At 59.3% G+C, this 20,351-nt stretch overlaps 1 protein-coding gene across 1 annotated transcript in view; it reads right to left on the bottom strand.

Moving 5' to 3' along the window:
* Window positions 1-20,351, bottom strand: part of CDH4 (cadherin 4) — a 357,761-nt gene that overhangs the window by 33,075 nt on the left and 304,335 nt on the right. The window contains exons 5-6 of the mRNA XM_066384328.1: window positions 5,398-5,553; window positions 3,907-4,051 (exon numbers count right to left, since the gene is read on the bottom strand). Of these exons, the coding sequence (XP_066240425.1) occupies window positions 3,907-4,051; window positions 5,398-5,553 (301 nt within the window). The remainder of the gene's footprint in view (window positions 1-3,906; window positions 4,052-5,397; window positions 5,554-20,351) is intronic.

Genomic DNA, 20,351 nt, shown 5'->3' with positions numbered 1-20,351 from the left:
TGAGGACGTGGCCTTGAGGTCTGTCCTGAGCCGTGGGGCTCTTTATTCTGGAAGCGGGGTGCTGGGCGGCATGGCAGGGGGTGTGGGACTCAGTGAGTGGGCAGGACCGACACCTGGCCGGTTGCTGGATGCTGTCTAGTCCAGCCACAGGCCTGGCAGGTGTCCGCCTCCCTCTGCATGGGGACGGACCCTCCTGGAGGCCTCCATGGACTCTGGCTGCCTCGTGGAACCGATGGCTGAGTGTCGCCAGGTGTGCGTCAGGGACCGTTGATTCAAGTGTCCTTGGGTGTCCCTTATGCTCCCGCGAGTGGGGGGGGGTCAGGCTGAGGCTGCTGGTCTCTGAGTCCCTCCCTGCTCGGGACAGAGAGGTCTCCGCTGGGCACGGGGTCCAGAAGGGCAGAGTGACAGCACTACCTGAATGAGGAATGAAGAATTCACGGGAAACTTCAGGGGCGTGGGGGGGGGCAGGGAGACCCCTAGGCAGAGGTGACACGTGAGCTGAAGGAGGAATGGAGCCAGTGACATGGAGATGACAGGAGGGGACATCAGGCTGAGGACGCAGCGAGCTTCCCAATGTGGTGGCTACTTAAACTCTAAGGACAGCGAGACGCTCAGTTCCTCTGTGTAGCTGCATTTCAGGTGCTCGGTGGCCAGAGGTGGTCAGAGGCTACCACAGCGGACACCCCAGATACGGACTTTCGCATCCCTGCAGAGCGTTCCGGCGGACAGCGCCGGCCCAGGGCCACAGCACCCCCGGGTGCCCACCCTTTGCACGTGGGGTGCACGTCTGTTGCTGGTGTACCTGGGTACTCGGCACCCACTTCCGCTCAACCATCGGGTTGTCCTTTGGGGAGGAGGCAACCTGCCACGTGCTTATCAGGCCAGGTGACTTGGGGTGGGCTGTAGAGCTGGACCCCGTTTGTGCCTGGAAAATGCTCATTGTCTGTGCTCTGGCCATGGGGCTGGCCCAGGATGGGCACGGGACCCAAGCGGCCCCACGAGGATCTACCCCAGGCTCCTGCTGGGACTCAGGGGGGGAGGTGCTCCTTGTCCCGGGGCCGTCACTGCTCAGGGACACCCCGACACTGCGCAGGTGTCTCGGCCACAGGAAGGGAAGGAACCAACGCAGAGGGGACAGACAGTGGCCAGCAGGACTCTGGACAAGGCCATTCCAGCCCCAGCGTCTCCGTACCTGGGGGTCCCACGCGCCTCTGAACTTGCCGGCTGCGCCTCTGAATTTGCCGGCTGCGCGAGCCAGAGTTCCCTTTCTCCCGGGGGCACGCAGGTGGGTCTTGGCTCCCCGTGTACTGAAGAGCGGGAAGGGCCGCGATCGGAGGGGAGGGTGCTCTTGACCCCAGACCCCAGAGGTCCGTGAAAGGGGCCGGGCCAGCCCGGGCGCTCTGCCCCGAGCCTGTCTGACCCAGCTCAGCCAAAGAGGGCTTTGTAAAATTGAGAGGGGGGGGAGGCTGTGGCTGAGAAAGAACGATGGGGGGTAACCCCAGCCCCTGGGGCTTGCCGAAGTCCCCAGACGAGCTGCCCAGACCTCGGAAGGCTCGATCGAGCTGCGTTAGTATTTGGCGCACTCTGTGCTTGCTTTCCGTGAGAATGCCCGCCCGAAGCCCTTCGTTAGCTCATCATCCCAGAACAGCGACTGATTTCTGGTGCTGGCCCCCAGGAAACCGGGTCCTGTCATCCACGTCCGCAGGGAGGAAACGGGGGAGGCTGCTCCCAGGTTCCGGAGCCTCCCGACTCAGGAACGCGGCGGCCTGTGCCTTGCCGTCTGGACACCGTCCCCTTGCCCTGGGCCAGTGGGAGCGGGGGTTTTGCGCTGGACCCAAGGCAGCGTCGTGCTGAGAGGTGGCACTAGCGTCTCCCCTCCGCTGAGGGCTATTCAGGGGCCAGAGACAGACTCTGGTGTCCCCGCCCCCCAGAGCTCTGAAGATCCCTCACGTTTAGTCCCAGCACAGTCCTGGAAGGGCACGAGGGTGGCCAGGTGAGAAAGGGGGGCCCATCCCGGATCCACGCCGGCCGCCATGGCTGGTGTTCCAATGGTCCTGCCGCGTCTGGTGGTGGCGGTCCAGTCCATCTCCTGGCTTGAGGGCTGACCGGGATTTCCGGGAGCCGACACAGCCGTCAGCTGCCTGTTATCCTAATGAGCAGAGCCAGCAACACGATGGGGGAGTCTTTCTCTATCGATTTGTTTAGAAATGAGACAAGGGAGGTTGGGTTTGCGACAGAGGATCCAGGCGCCTCCTTGTGGACTGTCCTGGATCTCGGGGAGACGGCCCATTAACGAGCCCCCCACCCGACTCTTCCCAGATGCAGCTCCTGTTTCAAGAGGTGGCCACCGGCAACCCTCATCCGTTTGCTTTGACTGCTTGCCGCTAATCCGTCCATCCACGGCCTGTCTCCGCCCCCCCCCCCCCCAAGGTCCTGGCAGAAGTAATGTCACATCCTGTCCCCGTGGCTGACACCAGGCTGGCCTCGCCTCGCGATTCTGAGACAATCAATTGGGAACACAATTCACCTTGTTGAAATAGTGGCCCCGAGACGGAGCTGTGACAGCCACCTCCGGCAGAGTGATGATGAATGTTTGTCCTCGCTGCCCGGGACGGGGACGACATGGCGGGCCCCTCCACGGGCCGGCGGGAGCGCGGGCGCGCAGTCAGGGAAGCCGGCCTGGGCTCCACGCTCCCAGCACGTCCGCAGGCCTGAGCCCAGAAACCCTGCTGGACCTGCGCTCGCTGGACACTGACGTTCAGATCAACAGGGGATATGGTTTTAGGACAAGGAGGCCCCTAGCGCTGCACGTGAAAAGGATTACCTGTTTGTTTGAAAAATGGAACCAGGCATCCTGTATTTTAGTGGCTCTTGGGCAGCCCTGCCCCCACCCCGGGGGCCTCATCGGTGACGTTGGGCTTAGCTCCCCGTTTAATCCAAGCCGGCGTCTGTCTCAAGCACAACTTGCCCCCTCCCCGCTGTGCTTGGCAAACTTGGGCACCCGCAGAAACGTGGGCACCTCGTCCGCCCAGACTGGGGGCTCCGCCAGCAGGGAGGCTGAGTCAGAGGGTGTGGCTGCAAGACTGTGTTTGTGACCTGCCCCCAGGTGAGGCCGCCGGGCCCGGGCCGCGGTCCCAGCACCGGCTGGGGGTTTAACCCACACCACATCGCGGGGTCTGGGCTGCTCACACTGCCCCCTCGGGCCTTCTGTCTCATCTTTGCTGAAGGGGAAAGGAAGGGGCCCCACTTCTTGGTAGTTACAGGGTCCAGAGACCACACGTCACACCCGCAGTAAGAGCCCTGGAGAGTGACAAAGCGTCCATCGCCATGGATGCTGGACCGAAGTTTGTAGGGAGATGGGCTCTCGGGTCAGCTCTGAGGGAAACCAGGGCCGAGGGCACATGGGCTCACTTCTCTGGCCTCTCAGGGGCTTCCTATGGTGCTGGGAATAAAATCCAGAGCATGGCCCAGGAGACTGCAAATGGCAGAACTTCTCTCTGACCACATCTCTGCCCCAGGACCTTTGCACATGCCTTCTCCATCCCCAGCCTCCCTTCTAGCAGGTGCACCGGTCCCAGCCCTTCTCTGCACCCTGGTCCTTCTCATTCTTCAGCTCTCAGGCTGTAGGTCCGCTCTGTGGAGGGGCCTCCCTGACCGACAGGGCTCCCGCCTGGGCCTCACCCTCACTGCAGCGGCTCCATGCTCTTAGTCCGGCCTATGTTTTGTCTGTGTTCCTGTCTGCACCTGAAGGCCCCGCTCCCCAGCCCGGCGTCTGCATGAACGGAGTGGGCGCTCCATAAATACCCGCTAAATCGACTCCTCGACAGGTGGCTCCCTGGGCCCGTCTGGGCAGTGGGGCTGGGGCGCCCCGCCCGGAACTCAGGGGTCATCGGGGGCTGGGCTCACCTGGCTTGGAGCCCTCGTCCACGGAGCCGTTGTAGACCTGGTTGAGGAACTCGGGCCGGTTGTCGTTCATGTCGATGACGTAGATGTACAGGTCGATGGGGTTCTCCACCTTGTTGCCGTTCATGTCCACGGCGTGGGCCCGGAGCTGGGAACCGGCACAGGCAGAGTCGGGGCGGCGCCTCCTCCGGGCGGCCCTCCTGACCTCCGGCCTCGGGAGCAGCCAGAGCGAGTTCCCTGGGCCCTGAGCACTCGGGCAGGGCTGACACGATGGTCCTGCCCCCCAGGGGACAGGCTGGGCGGGGGTGGGCTCGGGACGCGCCACAAAGCTGCTCTGAGCCGCGTCTCTCCTCCGTGGGAATGCGGGCGGTCGCAGGAGGATAAAACGGGTCACACGCAGGAGCTGGGGGCCGACCGGGCACATGTGCTAATGCACACCCGGACCCCAGGCCGGCCCAGACCCGTCCCGGCACCACTGACGGCCAAGTGCACGTCCACCTGCAGGACAGCCGTTTGGACCAACCCAATCTGGGGCTGGGACTTAACTCCTGTTATGGAGCGGTCAGGCCTGGGGGAGACCCAGACCTTGGGGGGTCTTGAGCTTGGGCCTGGGTTAAGGTTAGCTCGGGGCTCCAACATGGGTCTACCCTGCTGGTCTTTCACACCTGGGCTTATCCATCCTCGGGGGGACCGTGAGGAAAAGAGAGTGGCAGGCCCGGGCTCTGTGGGAAGGCCTCCAGAAAACTCAGCCGATATCCCGAGCTTGGGAGGGAGGAGTCCAGACAGGCTGCTCACCCCTTCATTCTGGACTTCTAAATTAATCAATTATTTCACTCACTATCTATCAAGGACCTACTCATGCCAGCCAGGCACAGGGCTGGCCCAGGGTTACTGCTCAGAGAGACAGACGCGGCCTGGGCACAGGGCAGCGATTGGCAAGAGCTGGAAGGAGGCCAGGCAGGCTGCCCAGAGGAGGGGACATTCGAGCTGAGCCCTGATGAAGGGGCGGCCAGCGCGAGTTACTCCTGGCCGCAGCAGGTGGGCTGAGCTCAGAGACCCCTTCCAGGGAGTCGGCGGAAACGCCAGCACCCATGTTGGCGTGAAGTGCAGAGGAAACGGTTACCCAGAAACCCCAGAGGTGGGTCCGGTTTCCACGTCACACACACAGCTCTGAGAGAGGGCAGGAGGGGGGGAGCCTGCAGGAGTGAGGCCCGGGGCTTGAGCCCCTGGGCGCTGCGTGCACAGCTGCTGCATGACCCCACGGCGGACCTGTGAGTGCCTGGGTGACCGGTGACCACGTGGACCGTGACCTCCTAGACCAGCCGCTCTCCGGCACGCCCTCTCCCGGGAAGGAGGTGCAAGGGCAAGTTCTCGCCAACCCCCGCCCCTGACCAGGTGTGAGAGACCCGGGTGCAGGGTCAGCGCCGTGGGCTCTAAGCAGCCTCCCTGCCGGTGACCCGGGTGCAGGCCCGGACCTGAGGAGGACACACTCACGTGGTAGGAGGCCCGCTCCTCCCGGTCCATGGGCCGGGTGACGTACATGCGGCCGGACATGGAGTCGATGCTGAAGACCTCCATGGGCGGCTGGTCGGCACCCACGCCCGTGATGCTGTAGCGGATAGGGATGTCGTTGTCCTTGTCAGACCGGATCTGCAGGGGAGGGGAGGGGAGGAGAGGGGAGGGGAGGGGGGAGGGGAGGGGAGGGAGAAGGGGGGAGAGGAGGGGAGGGGAGAGGGTCAGTCTGCGAGGCGGGCGGGTGGGCGGGCTTCCCTGTCACACGCACCCGCCCTCCTTTCCCGCACGCCTGGGACCTCAGCCAGAGCTTCGGCCACACTGCCCGTCCGCCAGCCGGGCAGCTGAGTGCCCCCCAGGTCACAGGGAAGGACAGGACACCCTGTCCCAGGTGACAGGCTTGGCACAAAGCGTGGGACACACAGCAGGGACTCGCGACTCCACCGAGGCCGGAAACGATGGAAACGATGGTCAGAGATGGCCAAGGCCCAGACAGACATGCTCCTAACATCCGTCACCAAACCGCGGGAGAGACCAGGGCAGGGAAACAGTGGCTTCTGTGGAGTTTTGAGGGAGAAAGGTTGGAACCCGGCACGTTCACCCCCCCCCCCGAGTGTTCATCCGCGCAGGCGGGCAGTGGATGAGTCTGGATGCGCAGAGACCGCGCACATGTCCCGTCTTCTCGCTCCTGGGATGGAGGCCCTGGGAGGTACGAGTCAGCCCCTGAGAGGTGACCCTCAGCGAGAACCCCAAGAACGGGGCTCTGAGACGGGACCAGCATTTAGACACAGGATGTGGACACTGAATATGGTCCACAGGGTTGCAGAGCTAAACAGACACCGCTCTAGTTTTTACAGAAACTGTATCTTGTTGGAAAAATAAAAACTGGTTTAATAATAACAGTGAAATCTGAGTCCCAAATACCAGGGAAGCTGGCAGAGGCTGAGGACAGCGGAGGAAGCGCTGGGGACAGAGAAGAACGTAGAGCCTGCGTTCTGTGACGAGTGGGGGTGGGGGTGGGGGTGGGTGATGCCAAGCTTCGTTTTACTGTGGACGGGTCGTGGGGTGAGTGCGTGGCTCTGGGAAGACAGAGGACCCCAGCGGAATGAGGGAGACGCGTGTCTTTGGATCAGAGGAGCTGTCCAAGGTCAGGGGCAGGACGGAACCGCGGTCGCGGGCTTCCCGGCGGTGGGGAAGTGTAGGGGGAGCTGCAGGGGTTTGAAAGAAATAACCGCGAGCAGGGTCCACTTCACAGACCGGCCTTTAGAAGACACAACTTTAAAATCAAAGCCGACGATCACATTTTAGGATAAAACGAACCAGGATTAAAGAAAAACAAAAACCCCCGAACCCCCCTCTGCCAAATTTTTTTTCCCCACAAAGCAAAATCCAGCAGGACCTCTTATTGGAATAATGCAATTAAAATTTCATGCTGCCACTTTAAAAGACTTTCAGGAGATTTTAAAACATTCTGTAATGACCACGGGGTTAAGTGGGAATCAAAAGCGCGTTTAGAGCCTACTTAAAAATTGTAACGACAGTGAGACCGTGACATGGACACACCCAGGGAATCTGGGAATCAGAGGGTGAATCGTGGCAGACCCTTAACTGGAAACATGCGATCGTTGAAACGGAATTATGGTGCGCGAACGGGTCGTCAAACTCCAGAAGGGAAGGCGTGACAAGGCAGAGAACGCCGGGGCCACCAGGGAAGACAGACCCCTGAGCTGGAACACAGGAAAGAACCAATACACAGACGAGCTGCACTTCGGGGGAAAATTCCTCGAGGAAACTGATGCACCCTTGACAAAGCTAAGAGAAAAAAAACAAGAGTTTTCTTAACATTTTATTTATTTATTTATCGTGACAGAGAGACAGAAAGAGGGACAGACAGAGACAGACAGGAAGGGAGAGAGATGAGAAGCATCAATTCTTTGTTGCAACACCTTAGTTGTTCATTGATTGCTTTCTCGTATGTGCCTTGACCGGGGGCTACAGCAGAATGAGTGACCCCTTGCTTAAGTCAGTGACCTTTGGGCTCAAGCCAACCACCACGGGGTCATGTCTATGATCCTATGCTCAAGCCAGTGACCTCGGGTCGTGAACCTGGGTCTTCAGCCTAGTTTGACGCTCTATCCACTGCACCACCGCCTGGGTCAGGCAACACTTTATTCTTTGTATCTATTGGTAACTCAGCTGGAAATCTTCATAAGATGATTTTTTAAAAATTTTTTGAGAAAATATAAAATACCGAACTTGAAGAAATTGCAAACCTGAAGAGACCACCATTGCTCGCTTTGGGAAGTCCCTCCCAGGAGCACCGTCGGCTCGGGCGAGTGTGCCAGGGCGGAGTGCTGAGCGGAACGCTGCCCACCTGGTGTCACAGGTGTCCTCCCCAGACCCCGAGCACCCAAAGGAGGACCCGTGTAACTCCCCCAAAGGAGGACCCGTGCGACCCCCCCAAAGGAGGACCCGTGCGACCCCCCCAAAGGAGGACCCATGTAACCCCCCAAAGGAGAACCCATGTAACCCCCCCAAAGGAGGACCCGTGCAACCCCCCCAAAGGAGGACCCGTGCAACCCCCCCAAAGGAGGACCCGTGTAATTCCCCCCAAAGGAGGACCCGTGCAACCCCCCCAAAGGAGGACCCGTGTAATTCCCCCAAAAGATGACCCGTGCGACCCCTCCAAAGGAGGACCCGTGCGACCCCCCCAAAGGAGGACCCGTGTAAGCCCCCCAAAGGAGGACCCGTGTAATTCCCCCCAAAGGAGGACCCGTGTAATTCCCCCCAAAGGAGGACCCGTGCAACTCCCCCAAAGGAGGACCCGTGTAACCCCCCCCAAAGGAGGACCCGTGTAATTCCCCCCAAAGGAGGACCCGTGTAACCCCCCCCAAAAGAGGACCCGTGTAACCCCCCCAAAGGAGGACCCGTGTAACCCCCCCAAAGGAGGACCCGTGTAAGCCCCCCAAAGGAGGACCCGTGTAATTCCCCCCAAAGGAGGACCCATGCAACTCCCCCAAAGGAGGACCCGTGTAACCCCCCCCAAAGGAGGACCCGTGTAATTCCCCCCAAAGGAGGACCCGTGTAACCCCCCCAAAGGAGGACCCGTGCAACAACCCCCCCCCCCCCCCCCCCCCCGCCGACGTGGGCGTGACGGTCAAGGCTGCGACACAGTGAGTGTGGCCGACGCTGGACCACGGGACCCTCGTGGCACCTGAAGGGGACGGGCAGCGTGTCTGAGCCGATAGTCCTGGGTACAGGCTCCGCAAAGCCCCTCCAAACGAAGCCCGTGTGGTCATCGCTATGCTGCTGCTTTTTTTTTTTTTTTGCAAACAAATCAGCCTTGACTTTGATTATCTTTGGTAGAAATGAGGACGACTGCAAAGAGAAAAATTATGTGCTCTCGGAGAGAAAGCTATCCCAGCCGGGAGACATCGGCGTCTAGTCCTGTTCCTGGTCTGTGCGGCTTTGTCATCTTCCCGCCCGCGGGGCTGGACCCTGAATTCCTCCAGCCCCCTCCACTATCTGGCTGCAACCCCCAAACTCAGGTTTCCCGGTTTCTCGCGCGCTCTGACTGGGGTTACAAGTAGGACGCACCCTCAGTGCGCGCAGTAGGCCCTCACACAACGTCGGGCGACCTGAACCGGACCGAGGAGGACACGGGAGCCTGGGTGCTGGGTGGTGGAGACGGGAAGGGGTTCGGCAGCCCCGGAACGACTCCCTGAACACGCTTCTCCGGACCAGACGGCCGTCTTTCAAAGGGAAATTTAATTATAGAACCGCTGAAAAGAGCCCGCGACGTATTTAAGAGATTGTATTTTATTTTATTTTGCAGAGAAATCTCATTACATTTTGACCCTCGGGCTGCATTTGCTTAACTCTCCGGGTGCTGTTCGGCGGAGCGCTCTGAAACAAGGCGCGGTGTGTGCGTCCGGGTGGTGGGTGGGGGCTCCTCGCGCCGGCTGTCCGTGCGCTCAGAGTCCTCCCGTGGTTTCCCGTGTTACGAAGAGATACTGTGCAAATGAATTCCCCAGGTCAGGGGCCGCAGCCGCCTGGCTCCGCCGGGAAGACGAGGGAGGCCTCGCGGAGGCGCATTCTGGGGCGGAGGCGCTCTGAGGCGGAGGCGCACCCTGGGGCCCGGAATAAAGAACGCGCAGAGGCATCGCCGCCGCCCCTCTCGCTTTGATGGCGCCGCCGGCGGGAATAGCGCTCTTTTGCATTTGTTATTAAAGGACACAACAGATGGTAAAAGGTTAGTTTAAAGTGATGTCTACATTAAAATAACTTATGGGGCCGGCAACTGCGGTCACCCGGGGACGTCTGCTTGGAAGGCCGGCGGCTCTCGTCCTCAGGAAGGGCTGGAGGAGCGGAAGGAAGGTTCTGGCAGAATCCCCCCCCCCCCCCCCCCCAAGGAGGAACATTTGCCTAATTTCAAATGAACTTGAAACTGGAGTGAAGTCACCATGTGTGGTTTTGAATTGCAAACACCTTAGGGATCTGTCCCCGAAGCACTGAAGGAGAGGACACGGAAGGGGAGACAGTCCCCTCCAGACTCGGCCAACTGGAAGGATCTCCCGCAGCAGGCTGTGCCCCCCCCCCCCAGCGTCCCGGGGGCGTTTCCACAATGCTGCTGCTCAGCCCAGTGGACAGGCCTGGCCCTCGGACACAGCCCCGCCCTCCTGAGGTCCACAGACCAGTAGAATTAGTTATCTACAAACGTGATTCCCTCTCATAATTGTCAAGAGTGATGAGGATTACTCGGCAAGAACAGGGGCAGTGAGAGACCCCGTGGGAGGACTTGGGGTAGGGGTGGGGGGGGGGGGTCACTGAGAGAGTCAGGTTCCAACGGAGTGTGTGGTCTTGTCCACTGCTGCACACGATCCCTGGACACACGCACACACGCACACACGCACACACGCACACACACGCACACACATAGCTGTTAATAAGGTCTCCTTTGACTCCTGTGCTAGTGTTTTATTTCTCATTATTTATAAAACGTTCCCATTGATTTGAGAGAGAAAAAGGGGGGGGAGGGAGAGAGAGAGAAGCATCAGTTCATCATTTCGCTTAGTTGATCCATTTAGTTGTGCACTCGCTGGTGGCTTCTCAACTGCGCCCTCCCCGGGGGTAGGGGGCGGATCCCGTGACCTCCAGCTGACCGGGACACAGCTTTCTCCACTGGGCCGCCCGGCCGGGGCCTGTGCCAGCATTTCAGAAGACGCTTTCCACGTCGTTGGGATCGGTCTCCAGGAACATATTCTGTAGTGAAGTGTTTAAGCTCTTTCTCCGCGGATGGCATTAAACCCAGAGATTTCCCAACAAAGCAAGACTGCAGACTCTTGTTTCTGTTACCTGTCGGGAATTTTGAGCTGTCGGCGGCAGTTCCCACGTCCCATCAGGAAGAAGCTCTGAATCGTGACGGCACACGCTTCACCCTCCCCCCGTCCCCCCCCCACGACCCCGGCTCCCCATCGCTGGACCCCCCCACGACCCCGGCTCCCCATCGCTGGACAGAGCCAGGACTCTGAGGAAAAAGAAAATGACAAGAGAAATGGGGAAATGGGGAGGGAGGGGGTCTGGGAGAGAAGCAAAGAACGGTGCCCCCTCCCCAGGTGGGCTCACCTGGCTTGTTGTGCGGGGAGCAGAAAATGGAGCCCCACTCTGAAGCCGACAGCCAGAATCTCCGCCTCCGACCCCCTGGAACTCCTCCAGGGACCAGTAAAGAAAAACCCCAGGACGTCAGCCTCACCCACTGCTTCTTCCAGCCCATTCTGCAGATAGGGAGACTGAGGTTCCCGAGAGGGGAAGGGGCTGGATAAGTTTCGCCAGAGCGTGGGGACCCAGGTCCTGTCTTGGTCACGCTGCTTTCCTAAGAAGCTGCTAAAAGCCTCAGAAAGGGACACTGAGGACTCCGTGGACGGGGGACACTGAGCCCAGGAAGCCCCCCCAACGGCCGCTCGCCTCTCGGCTGGAGTCTCAGGCCCTGGCTGTCCCCGTCACTCCGGCCAGCTCTCTTTAATTGCCTTCACTTTAATTGCTTTTGGGAGTGATTATGGGATTGTCAGCGGGTCCCGTGTGAGTCTCTTCCAGCTTCTGCTGCAGAGTTTCATGTAAAAGCCCTTTGTCACGGCCCTGAGTGAGCAGCGAGATTTCAGCTCCTCGTCCAACCAGCGGGACCGATGTGGGGCACAGGGCGGCAGAGGGTCCTTGCGATTTCATCCCCGGCTCTCCCTCGATTCTCGACCCTCTCTTTAAGGGGCCTGGAGGTGTCTGGCTTTCTGGCTAAATTATGAAACCCTCTCCGTGCGCGATGAGGTTCAGTCTTCAATTACTTTCAATTAGGTTCCTGTAACGAGCAGAAGGACCCGGAATGCGGCAGGGAGAGGCATCTGTTGTGTCACATTGGCAGTATCACGCGTTACCACTCACAGTTACGGCAAGTTTTATAAATCACACACACAAAAAAATCCTCAAAGTCACACGCATGCTAATGAAGCCATGAATATGTTCTCAGCGCATTTTCCCGGGGGAGGGGGCGGGGAAGAGAGGGTTAGATGCTTCTCAGACGTGCCCTTCTGGGGGTACCGGATAGAGAGAGACGGAGCCGCTGACGTTTCGGCGTGGGGGACAGAGGACACGCCACTGCTGACAGCGGGGGGTGCCCACGTGGCCATACGGGCCCATATCCTGGCTCTCCTGGTAACAGAGGCCGGATTTCCTCTTGGGGGGAAGTCATTGTGGCCCCGTTGTGAGTGGTCATGGGAAGAAGACAGGCAGGCAGGATGCCCCACTCTCTCCTAGCCAACACGAGCCACTCTGGGACAATCAGCCTCCTTCTTTTAAATGTGGATATTGAGTCAACGCAATGGGGTAAGTCAGGCTGCACCCCCCACCCCCCCACCCAATGGACTGCCATCTCCCTCCAAGATCTGGAGCCCTGGGGACGCGCACCGCCGCGAGCAGCCTGGGATGCTCCTGGACTTGTTCCCCGTCCCGGGAAGTCAAACCTCCGCCTGACCGGGGGTGGTATCAGGAGCCCTGTACACGGTCCGGGCGGGTAGGTGTAACCAGAGGGTGACATTAAGAGTGCTCAGGTTTCTACCTACGCCACCGCCCAAGGAGGCCCACCCTGACCCCCTGATCCCGGTGTTGGGGTGACGCTTCCTACAAGCAAACCCGAGACAGGGATTCTTGTGTGAGTGGCTGATTGGGCAGGGCCCCTGGGGAAAGGGGTCGGAGGGAGGAGGGTGTGGTCTCAGCCTGGTCAGCCGCAGCCTCACCCCTGGGAAAGGGGGAGGCCAGGCGTGTGAACCGCACCAGAGAGGGGAGAGCCTGGGGGAAGAAGCCGGCTTAAGTGGCGCAGTCACCCTCTGCAGTGGTGTCCAGCTAGGAGTCGGTGGCCAGCCCCAGAGCAGCAGACGCCGGTGGGCTGGTTCGCAGGGGACGGGCTGCACTGACTGAGGGTGACTCCGGCACAGTTGCCTTCGTAGCCCTTCCATTGCCAGCTTCTTCTTGCTGAACCTTTTGTTCCCCGGTTTGTTCTTTCTGCCCCCCCCCCCCATAGGACGGTGGGCTCAGGAGAGAGGGTCCAGCATGCCCCTCCCAGCACCGGGACTCGAGCGATGCTCAGTCGACCGCACGTGCCTGGACAGCATCCCCAAGGCCTGAGTGACGCGGAGCAGACAGTCTGCGCGGATCTGAGGGTTCCAAGGAGCTGCTTGGCCTTGAGAGCTAACGAGGGCTGCCAGCGGCACAGCAGCCGGAGCAGAAGCAGTGCCTCCTCCCCAAGACCAGGGGCTGGGGGTCTCCCTGTCTGTCGGGGGGCCCCAGACAGAACGCGGGTCCTCAGGAAGAGGGGTTCTTCTCGGGGCTCGTGTCTCGGCCGGGCTGTGGCGGGGGTCGATGGGACGGCGAGTGGGCGGAGCGCTCACCCTCGGATTTGTCCTCTGTGCGCGGCCTGCTGTCATGTTTGGACCCCCAAATAGAGAGTCAGGAGTCTCCTCAGAACGTCTGCTTCATTCATATTAAATGCCCGCCCCCCACCTGTCTCTGGAAGGGCCTGCCCACACGGTCTCTAGTTTGTGTGCTGGCCGGTTGGAGGTAGGAGGTGACCCTGGACAGGATCCAGCCCTTGGGGCACATGGGGCAGTGGGAGGTGGAGGCTAGGCAGCCAGGCTGGGGCTGGAGCTGGGGGCAAGGCCAGCCAGGAGCCCAAGGAGGGGAGGCCCCAGCTGAGGATGGAGGCCAGCCCCCGGATCCTGAAAGGGAACAGTGGGGGTGGAGGGTGGGCAGGGCCCCGGGGGCATTTGGGGGACGGTGAGGAGGGATGAGGCTGCCTACAGGCTGAGATGGGCCAGCGAGGCCGCCAGCAGCCCCCGTGTCTCCGCTGAGCCCAACCTCTCTTCACCTCTGGACATCTGTTCACTTACTCTGTATGGACCAGTGGGGAGGACCCATCTATGGGTTCCAAGAGCACCTTTTCTGGCACTATGATTGGGTGAGGGAGGGGCATGTCACTCAAGCTGGACCAATAGCAATGCAGCTTCCCCCCCTCCCAGCCCTGATTGGCTGAGGGAGGGGCACATCATTCAAGCTTGGCCAATGGCAGTGATTCAGTTTAGAACAAGTCTCTCTAACTAGTACACAACGCCACGCCTTATCGTATGCATGTCACACACTCGGGCAGTTACACGCCACCGCCTCTCTATGAGCAGGGCCATGAATACATGACCCTCCCCTAGAGTACAGACAAGGAAACTGAGGCTCAGAGGGGTTAGGTCACTCGCCTGAGGTCACCCAGCTCATACGCACCTGAGCTGGGTCCACACGCAGGGATCCTGCCCAGAGCCTGGCTTCTGACGCCCTGTGCTGTCCATCTCCCCACAGCCCCACCTGGCTGTCATGTTGCAGGCTGGACTGGGCAGACTGGCCAGGCTGGGGACGCTAGCAGAAACCACCCTCTCCACTCGTCAGGCCAAGAGTGGGCAAGGAGGTGCCCCAGGGAAGTCGAGGGGTCAGGGATGGGAGGCGGGTCCCAGCCACTGCTGCCCAGACCAGTGGCCCCAAGCTGGTCTTGCCTGGATGTGGAGGGCCTGTGTGTGCCACGTTGCAATGACTCTGGAAGCCACCTGCACCACCCTCCAGGCCCCTGCAGGTAGCTGAGGGGCTGGAGGGTTCTTAATAGGTGGCAGTGTGTGCCGGGGACACCTTGCTTGTACTACCTGTGGGGTTCCAGCTGCTGCTGTGGTTCAGTGACGGGAGAATTCTCCATAGTTACCGCCCTGTTGAAGTGCTGGAGAGGGCACACTGGGGGTGGGGGTGGGGGACAGGGTGGGCGGGGGTCCCGGGGAGAGGAGAGTGGAGGACAGGGCGGGCTGGGGTCTCAGGGAGGGGAGTGGGGGATAGGGTGGGTGGGGGTCCCGGGGAGGGGAGAGTGGGGGACAGGGCGGGCTGGGGTCTCAGGGAGGGGACTGGGGGACAGAGCGGGCGGGGGTCCCAGGGAGGGGAGAGTGGGGGACGGGGCGGGCTGGGGTCCCGGGGAGGGGAGAGTGGGGGACGGGGCGGGCTGGGGCCCCGGGGAGGGGAGAGTGGGGGACGGGGCGGGCGGGGGTCCCGGGGAGGGTAGAGTGGGGGACGGGGCGGGCAGGGGTCCCGGGGAGGGTAGAGTGGGGGACGGGGCGGGCTGGGGTCCCGGGGAGGGGAGAGTGGGGGACGGGGCGGGCTGGGGTCCCGGGGAGGGGAGAGTGGGGGACGGGGCGGGCGGGGGTCCCGGGGAGGGGACAGTGGGGGACAGGGCGGGTGGGGGTCCCGGGGAGGGGAGGGCACTGCGCTGTGAGCCTCATGGGACACGTGCTTTGTTGGCACACTTATGTTTAACTGCACAGTGACCGCCGTGTCCTTCAGGCCAGATGAAGAGTTGATGTCAATCAGAGGTCTGGGAGCAGGGCTCCCTCCTCGGGGCTGGTGGCAGGTCCCTCACCTGCGTTCTCCCTTCTCCGGGCACCAGGCCCGGCTGCAGGCAGTGGCTTCCTCCATCCAGGAGGGGTGGGGGCTGGGGCGAGCGTTTCCTGAAAGGGGGTAGCCCCGCTGGGCCCAGGGATTTGATCGGAGGCGTTGGAAACAGTGGCCTGGGACTCCCCTCCCGCGATTTTAAATGCCCGTGAAGAGCCGTTGGCCTTTAAAAGAAACGACTGCAGCTCCGTGGAACTCAGCCCGAAATCGAGGCCGGGTCTCTCGCGTTGCCTCGAGGAATCCATCACTGTGATTTATCCTTTTAATTGAAACTGCACTTCCTGTTTCTCCTTGGCTGCGGGAGGGCCAGCTTGCTCCCCTGGGCGGTGCGATGTGGACACAGGAAAGGAGTGGGCAGCAGGCAGGTTTATGCAGTGACCTGTGGGGACTGTGTGAGGCCATTGCAGGGACCAGGAGGACGGGTATCAAGCCAACTCCATCCACAGATATGTCCTGTAAGAGCTGAGAGTAGCTTGTCTCTACGGAGTGTGAGTCCCCCCACTTCCCAGTCTTCAGACCTCAGCTCAGACGCTCCCTCTCTCAGGCAGCCCTCCCTGACTGCCCTGCCTCCACGGGACTCTGCCAGCAACTGTCATGGCACAGCTCCCCTCTTCCTGCCGGCATGTTTCCATGCAGTCTTCCTAGGATTATGTATGTGACTCCCGTTTGCCTCCCCGTGAGACGGAGGGTCCCAGGAGGGCCGTCTGCATCTGCCACAGAACAGGGACCGAAAGGCCACCGGTTGTGAGACTCAGGGAAACTCTCAGGTGCTACAGTCCACACAGACAAACAACCAAAATGCTAGTTTCCCAGACTCAGTTCTCCGCAGCCTGCTGGTGGCAGAAACATCCCGTGGCCAAATGCACTTGGGACATGTCAACCTACCTCAGAGAATCCCACCGGGTGGGGGCCCCTGACTGTGGCCATGGGGTCCCAGGAGAGGGGTGGCTTTGGAAGGACTCCCCTCCCCCAACCTTTAAACATCCTGATTGAAGAAACCTCACGTGTCTGCCAGCACCGGGGAAGTCAGCCTGCATCTGTGATCTGAGGGGCGTTAGCCTTCCTGACTAACGCATGTAGCCCTTAGTGGCTCCCTTGCAGAACCAGCGGAGGGCGCTGTGGGCTCCAGCTGAGCCAGTGACCCCTTGCTCAAGCCAGGGACCACGGGGTCACGTCTATGATCCACGCCCAACCCGGTGAACCCGTACTCAAGCCAGATGAGCCCGTGCTCAAGCTGGCAACCCTGGGGTTTCGAACCTGGGTCCTCAATGTCCCAGGTCCGACACTCTGTCCACTGTGCCATCGCCTGGTCAGGTTGGATGCCGGTCCTCGTGCTGGTTAATCCCAAACACAGTAGTGATGCCAGTGTCAGAAACTCCACTGTGTATGCCCACAGGCTGTCGTCGCAGAGGCAGACAGCTGGGTGTAGGGAAGGCCTCCTCCGACCAGGCTGTGGTCCTGTACGGAAGTTCCCCAGGAGCCAGCTCTGGGTGTCAGGTCTCCCGCCCCTCTCCACTCTCAATTCACTGAATCCACATCACAAGGACATGAGAGATGGGGGTGTGCGTGGGGGGGGGGAGAGACTTTTCTGCATTTTTACCCGTCTTTATAAGATTCAAGACCCACTGCTTATTTTGAGCCAAACCAGTGACCCGTGACTTTGGCTGCCCGCCTGGCAAACCAGCCGTGGGGATGCCTGTGGGGAAGGCGGTGTGAGGAGACCACCCTGAGGTCTGCAGGAAGCCGGTGGGAAAGAGAGCCAGGATCTCAGAGCTCTGGAGTACAATGGGATTGTTCCCCCCCCAGGGACCGGCTGCTCTAGACATCTGGTGGAAAATTATCATGAAAAAAGGAAAACAGCCCGATGTGTTTAACGGTGGCAAACGGAGTCATGGTCCTTAGGGATTCGCGCTCCTCCAGCAATTGCTACTCTACCCTGAAGACGCCCACTCCTCCCAACCTTCTCAATAAATAAAACACACCTTTCACACCTAAGAAAGCAGCCCCCCAATGGCTTCACCACAGAGTGTTTGTGGATGGGGCCACGCTTTGGCACGAGACTTAATCAGCAAAGAAAAGCATTTCTTGTTTTCTGAAGGTGTCACGTGACCTGGCAACATAAATGAGCTACACGCATTTATTCTTATGCTGCCAAATAGCTAAGTGGACATCCGAGGATTTAGCGATTCAGCTGGGTACAACAAAATGCACAAATTCACGCTGAAAATACCGCATGAACGATGATGAACGTGGGTTTGAGATGCCAGCAGTTCTGGTTCAAACCCCCATCCTGCCCCTTACCAGGGTACCCTGGACATGTTTGACCTTCCTAACTCTTTAGTCTCCTCATCCACGATGGGACGATGATATACCCACTGCTGCAAAATTGTCAAGAGGATTAAAACAAAGGTATTTGTAATTTAGAAGATTCATAGAAGAAAGTGCTCAAGATGTGGTGGTTACAACTTCCTCCTCCTCTATCACCACCATCACCATCACCATCATCCTATCATCATCATCATCACCATCACCATCATCACCATCATCTCATCATCACCATCATCATCACCATCACCATCATCACCATCATCTCATCATCACCACCATCATCATCATCACCATCATCACCATCATCTCATCATCACCACCATCATCATCATCACCATCATCACCATCATCTCATCATCACCACCATCATCACCATCACCATCATCCCATCATCATCACCATCATCACCATCATCTCATCATCACCACCATCATCATCATCATCATCACCATCACCATCATCACCATCATCTCATCATCACCACCATCATCATCATCACCATCATCTCATCATCACCACCATCACCATCATCACCACCATCATCCCATCATCATCACCATCATCACCATCAGCACCCTCATCATCATCACCATCACCATCATCACCACCATCATCCCATCATCACCATCATCGTCATCACCATCACCATCATCACCATCATCTCATCATCACCATCATCACCATCATCACCATCATCTCATCATCACCATCATCTCATCATCACCACCATCATCACCATCACCATCATCATCACCATCATCACCATCAGCACCCTCATCATCACCATCATCATCACCATCCCATCATCATCATCATCACCATCACCACCATCATCATCATCACCACCATCATCATCATCACTATCATCACCATCACTATCACATTCATCACCGCCATTGTCATTATTACCATCACCATCATTGCCAGCACCAGCACCGCCATTGTATGAGAGACTCATCTGCTTCAAAAAACAAACACAAAAAAAGGACCTCAAGCTATACAGTAAATGTGTCACCTGAGCATGCTGAAAAAACGAATGAACCCCAAAGATGGATGTATCTAAGAGCACTTGTGAGGCAACCGGAAAGAGTATCTGAATATTTTCACAGTTTGAGGCTGTACTTCTCAAGAAGGATTCTTGACATTGTGTCTGAAACCACAGCAGCAGCTGTGTGACCATCCTGTGATGAATTAGACGTTCCTTTATTTGGTACCTTGGGGCCAGTGTGTTTGTGTCCAGGACAGAGCCAGGTGGTCCAGAGGAGACACCCCCCAGGGGCTCAAGTGGTGAGCTCAGCCAAGTAGATAGGGAGGCTGAACAGATGTCAACCTCCCTTGCTCACTTTGATGGGTCTCACACAAGTGAGAAAGAGCCACAGGAAAGTGTCCCTGGTGGCAGGCGGCCGTGTGGGTGGGGGTCCAAGACAGTGTAGTTGGAGGCGACCTTCACACGGCATTCAGGGGCTTTGGCTCAGGTGGGCCCACCGTAGCCTCTCCTGGGTTGTGGAGAAGACTCCATTCATCCTTTGGTGGGGGTGCGTGGGAGCAAACAGGACTCCCTGGAGAGGGTGAGGGCCAGCAGAGGGGATCACAGCCTTGCAGAAAGGCTGTGTGGTCATGCTTGAGTCTGGGAACCACTCGACAAGAAGTCGGAGCTGGGGCGTGTCCGAGGGGGACGTCTGTCTCCCGGACTCTGCGTGTCACCACCTCCATCAAGGAGGGGTCTGACCGAGCTGGGGTTGGCAGGTCTTGGGGTGAGGTTGACGTACAGCCTGGATTCCATCCCAGGGGCCAACATGGCACCAGGGGTCTCTGTCTGGCCACTTAGCCTGGTGTAGCCACGGTGCAGGTCACTGTGGTGGACACAGGAGGTGAGTCAGGAGAACAGGCTGAAGCAGTGGCTGTGGCTCTGGAAAGGGGGGAGTGGAGTGAGACGCAGCTGACCGATGGTGCTGGGTTCTGATGGGGGCCCTCCTTTGTCCTTGCTGCAGAGGTGGACAGCCCGGTGGTCCTGTGAATGGTCCCCCCCCCGACTCTATTTGTCCACTGTTTTCACGAGAATCTTGATTTTTTTTTTTTTTTTGGCTCATCTCGAAAAATTGGGACATTTGGACACAGTGGCCCATGGTAATGTCCAGCAGGACTGAGAAGTAGCCTCTTTACTGGGACACGTGCGTTTGTGTGCACTGCAGACCCCACCATGCCCTTTCGTCTTATGCTCAAGCCAGCGAGGTCACATGCCTTGCAACAGGAAGCTGCCCTCAGCCTTGGCTCCCACGGTGCACCCATTTGGGCTCAGTTTTTGTGGTTTAATCCCAGACTGGTGGCTGTTGTGTGAGGGAAGCTGGTCTTGCAAGATCCTGGAGCCAGCCTGGGACGGCTTAGGACCGTCACACTTTCCGTGTGGTCACCAACCAAACTCAAGGGAAGGTTTAGAGAGACTTCCGGGCATCACTCGAAATCTGATGGGCGCTTTATCCCATGTGCTGCCAAACTCGTGAGACACGGGCAGGGTGGCTGGACCTTCTGGAATGAGGCAGGGATGAGTGACATGGGGCAGGCCACACTGCAACCAGTGTCCGGGGGCCTGGGCC

The sequence above is a fragment of the Saccopteryx leptura genome, chromosome 5 (genome assembly GCF_036850995.1).
Source record: "Saccopteryx leptura isolate mSacLep1 chromosome 5, mSacLep1_pri_phased_curated, whole genome shotgun sequence".
NCBI lineage: Eukaryota > Metazoa > Chordata > Mammalia > Chiroptera > Emballonuridae > Saccopteryx > Saccopteryx leptura.
Note: the sequence above shows the minus strand (reverse complement) of the source record. Positions and strands in the feature narration are given on the sequence as shown.